Source organism: Rhamphochromis longiceps, linkage group LG1, assembly GCF_057381845.1.
Source record: "Rhamphochromis longiceps isolate RC_006_pf linkage group LG1, R_longiceps_female_GT1.1, whole genome shotgun sequence".
Lineage (NCBI taxonomy): Eukaryota > Metazoa > Chordata > Actinopteri > Cichliformes > Cichlidae > Rhamphochromis > Rhamphochromis longiceps.
In genome coordinates this window covers 3,956,858-3,961,125 of record NC_140557.1, presented here as the reverse complement: position 1 = coordinate 3,961,125, position 4,268 = coordinate 3,956,858, and the positions used below count along the sequence as shown (strand labels likewise).

The window sequence follows — 4,268 nt, the reverse complement described above, 5'->3', positions numbered from 1 at the left end:
AGCAATTTAAAAAGAGCAAGAACAAAATTTTAGTCGCTTGTCGTGGCAGGTGTAACACTATCAACAACTACAATCAAAATACGCCTGTGTTAACAACATGGTGTGAACTACTGTTTACACGTTTCAGTTATTAAACACAAAACTGAAGACAGAGAGACTCACAAAAAAGCAGCAGCTGACGGGAAGAAGCGCAGCATCGGTGATGTCCGTGGGTTCTACGCTTCACTCATCACAAAGGATTTTTTTATTCAAGTATTAAAAACAGTTCTTATGAAATTACTATTATTATTGGTTTGTTCAGTTAATTGTGAGGCTATTAAACTGGGGGACTACGTCTATATCTATCCACTCTTTGGTTTACTTAGGCAAAAGTATAAAATCTATGGCTCTGTTCAACAAATTATAGACTAACTGTATGTTTCCCGACAGTTTGAAGGGAGCCAAAATTTATTAGAAATTAAATCAGGATTCTATTTTACTCTGGAGCTTAAATTTTATTTATACAGCACCAAATCACAACAACAGCCGTCTAAGGCGTTTTATATAGTCAGGTAGACCTTACAATGATACTTACAGAGAAAAACCCAACAATTATATGACCTTTGGCGACGGTGGGAAGGAAAAACTCCCTTTTAACAGGAAGAAACCTCCGGCAGATCCAGGCTCAGGGAGGGGCGGCCAGCTGCTGTGACTTACAACCCTCAGTAAGAGGTGGAAGCAGGGCTGAGTATACTTGCGTCTCCTTTAGAGTACCTGGCCTTCTTGGTGCTTGGAAGGTGCCCATCCAGACTCCATTACGGACATCGGGGGAGCATGCTTGGGACAAGCGTAGTCTGAACCCGAGTGATGTTCTATTACTCAGCTCCTGTGTTAATAACTCTTATTGATAAGGAAAACCATGTTCATGCTGCAGGTTGATTTTGTAATCAAACCATCAAATGTCTTGGACACTCAGCTAGAGAAAGGGACTGTGCTGTCAGCTGATCACCACCTAATGGTGACATGGAGCAGGCGCCAAGTTTTATTTTGCAGGCATTTTAATCTGTAATAAATATGTGAAACTGTAAACAAATACTTTGATTCCTTTGGAAAAGTCTGTGCATCTCTGGAAACTAAAGGTGAGCGCATTGTTGCTTTTCTTTGTAATGTTTTTTGTTGTTGTTGTTTGTGTGTTGTTTTTAAATGTGCTTATAAATAAATCAATTGATGTAAATATGAAAAGATGCTGATGTTCAGTCTTGTTCACATGTTTAACATACTACAGTTTATTAATAGTGGGGTTTTTCTCATGTTATTTCTTTTTAGGCCATTTACAAAAACACTTTCTTGTACAATGTCTTTGTTAAAGAGTGAAACAACTTACAAAGAAGACACACAAACATACGCAAGAAACACACACATGCACAGCCCTAATCTGCTTTTAAGACTGATGTAGCTAATTTTGTGGAAAAGTAATCAAGCTGACATGCTCACATGCTGTATGGTGTGGGCGTCTGAGAGAAGGGCGCCATGCTGTGCTGCCCTTTTAAGAAGTGATGAAATATGCTAAAGCAAACTCAGTAAGCAAAGTAGATTCAGGCTCTGCTGAAAGAAGTCAAAGTCTAACACAGTCTCTGATTTTCAGGTTTTTTATTATCATCGATGACCTGGGTCCACACTCTGATGTCACACTTCTGGGGTCTTATGGGGTTTGTGGGTGTCCCTGGTGGAGGAGGTTTAGCTGTTTAGCTTTTAGTTGGAAGCCAGGATCTGGTCGACCCACCCACGGAGCTGGGTGACTCGGGCGTAGACAGCAGGAGTGGAGGTGGAGCAGCGGCTGTTTCCCAAGATACGATACCAACCAGAGTCCACACGTTGTCCTTTTGACAGACCAGAGGTCCGCCAGAGTCACCCTGAGAAAGAGAGTAATGAACAACAAACAAGACCAACAGGTACGTGGAAGCGTCCAACACTAGAACGGGACAAAGCGTGTGTGAAGAAAATCTGGAATGGTTTCCAGGTGGGTGGGCGGGTCCTTACCATGCAGGAAGTGGCACCAGCTCCACCGGCACGGATCATGACGTCAGAGATGTTGCTGCCCCAGTGTTTCTTGCACTCCGCGTTGGACAGCAGAGGCAGGGCGGCCTGCTGTAGGTTATTGGGAGTACTGGGAGCTGTGGGACAGTAACCATGGAACATTTTTGTCATAAATGCCTGTCACACTGATAATACACATAGTTTGTCTGATAATATTTCTGATGGAGAAATACGTGAACCACAACTTTTCCAACTTGACAATTTGAGCAGAATTAACTGTTAGCAGAACGTTTTTGTTGGCTAAAGAAAGAAACTGCAATAAACTGCACTGAGGGTTAAACTCAGACTGCCCTCTCCTCCTGTGCAAGACATCTCACTGTTGTAACGAGTCAGATCCCAGCCGGTAGTGACGCATTTCATGCCAGCAGCGAAGCTGTCGGTAGTGTCGGCAAGGCAGACGGGAGACACGTTGGTGCCCAGGCGAGCAGGGCTGGCCAGCTTGATCAGGGTGATATCATTGTTGATGGTTTGGGGGTTCCAGCTGGGGTGAGTGAAGACCTGTGAGAAGTATGGAGGGAGGGGTTAGATATGGGAAAAGTGCATGCTCTGAAAGCTCGTTGGTTGATGATTGGTTCTCACCTTGGCGGGCTTCAGCACCTGGATGTTTTCAGTGGAGCCATAACCCTTATTGTGCTCTCCAACAATCACATTGTGGTAGGTCCTAGCAGTAGGATAGGAATGCAACTTTTAAATGTCAAAACACACAATGAAAAAGTGTTATTATTCAGTCCACAGACACGCTATCCTCATACCACAAATACCTGTTGAAAGGGAATTTATCCATAGCAGTCCAACACAAAAGCAACGTTGTCTGTCTGTCAGACAAAAAGTCTACAATAATCAGCTGTTTTAGGAATTTAATAAGCCAACTGTAAACCTCGAGCTGTTTTTATGGGTTTGTATGTTTGTGCAGAACTGAGTCACACAATGGAAGTCGCACTGTCGGTTTGAATAGATGCATGATATTTGTCTGACTCGTTTTTTAAACTTTTGCATCTTAAGCAGCAACCAGCCGCAGACAGATGTGTGAGCTGATGTGCTGAGGTTTTCTCGTGCTGACCTGACGTTACAGTCAGCAGCAGTCACCACCCACTGCTCGCTGATCAGAGATCCTCCACAGAAGTGGAAGCCGTTGGTTTGCTGTGAGGAAAACAAGAGCAAACTGAGATAATGAAGAAGAAGAAGGAGAAGAAGCTGCTTGCGATTGCTGAGGTCAGCTGACTCACCTGCAGAGACACCTGTCAGGGCCAGGAGTGAGGCACTGCCTCCTCACCGTTGACAATGCGGGCATAGCCAGTGACCCGGGGAGGGATGGCAGGGGTGCCACAGCCTGAGGTTTTGACACAAAGAGAACAAACCAGCAGAGTCACACTGACCGTTTGAAGTACTTCAATATCTAACTGCACAGTAATCTTTGCAACTGAGAGCTGATCATCTCACATGCAGTTACTGTGGCCCGCCTAAACTAATAATCAACTTTTTATTAAAAAAATAAGTTTCACAGATCTTCTAATTCATGCAGCAGTTACACATTTAACTTTTAAAAAGTAATAAAAGTGCAGAAAACTTGAGTCAAACTCAAACTTTGAAAGAAAACTGAACCTGGCACTCTCACCGTAGGCAGCGCTGACAAAGGCGAGGCAGGAGACGATCCAGAGGAAGGCCATGGTGGTCATGGCGATGAAGGGTCAAGCTGCTGTTTTATCCCTGCAGCGTGTTGGACCGTAGCCAATCAGAAGTGTCTTACAGTTTCCTCCTCAAGTTATCAGAGCTCAGGCGATCGTGGGATTCTCACGACCCTGACGAGCAGCTCTGTGATTGGCTGAAAAACGTAAAAAACCAAAATGTTGACGACTGTTTTACTCGGGAACATCTATAGGTGCTCATGTAGTTTTATCAAAACCCAAGTTTGTTAAATTAAGCAGATGGAAAATTCAAGAAAACGATGAGAAACGAGGCTGAAAACAGGTTTAATTTCCTGCTGTTTAAATACAAACAATGTACTGCAATCAAACCAAGTATATGGAGTGTATATATGTTTAATCAAAACCAGATTATATACAGAAACGAGTCATATTCAGCAGTATCTTAACTGCATTTTAACTTGTCTTCATAGTATATAGTTATCTTTATTTGCTTTGCTTTGTGTTTTCCATCATGTTTCTGTATTTATCTCCTGTTTAAAATGCATA

General features: G+C 43.0%; 1 protein-coding gene across 1 annotated transcript; it reads right to left on the bottom strand.

Annotated features, from left to right (window-relative positions):
• Positions 1–1,731: 1,731 nt before the first annotated feature.
• Positions 1,732–3,752, bottom strand: LOC146678134 (chymotrypsin B-like). Its single transcript, XM_085410713.1, is given in 8 exon segments — positions 1,732–1,823; positions 1,826–1,892; positions 2,020–2,153; positions 2,394–2,574; positions 2,656–2,737; positions 3,137–3,216; positions 3,303–3,406; positions 3,692–3,752. Coding segments are annotated over 8 exon segments (801 nt in total).
• Between the last annotated feature and the right edge of the window lie 516 nt (positions 3,753–4,268).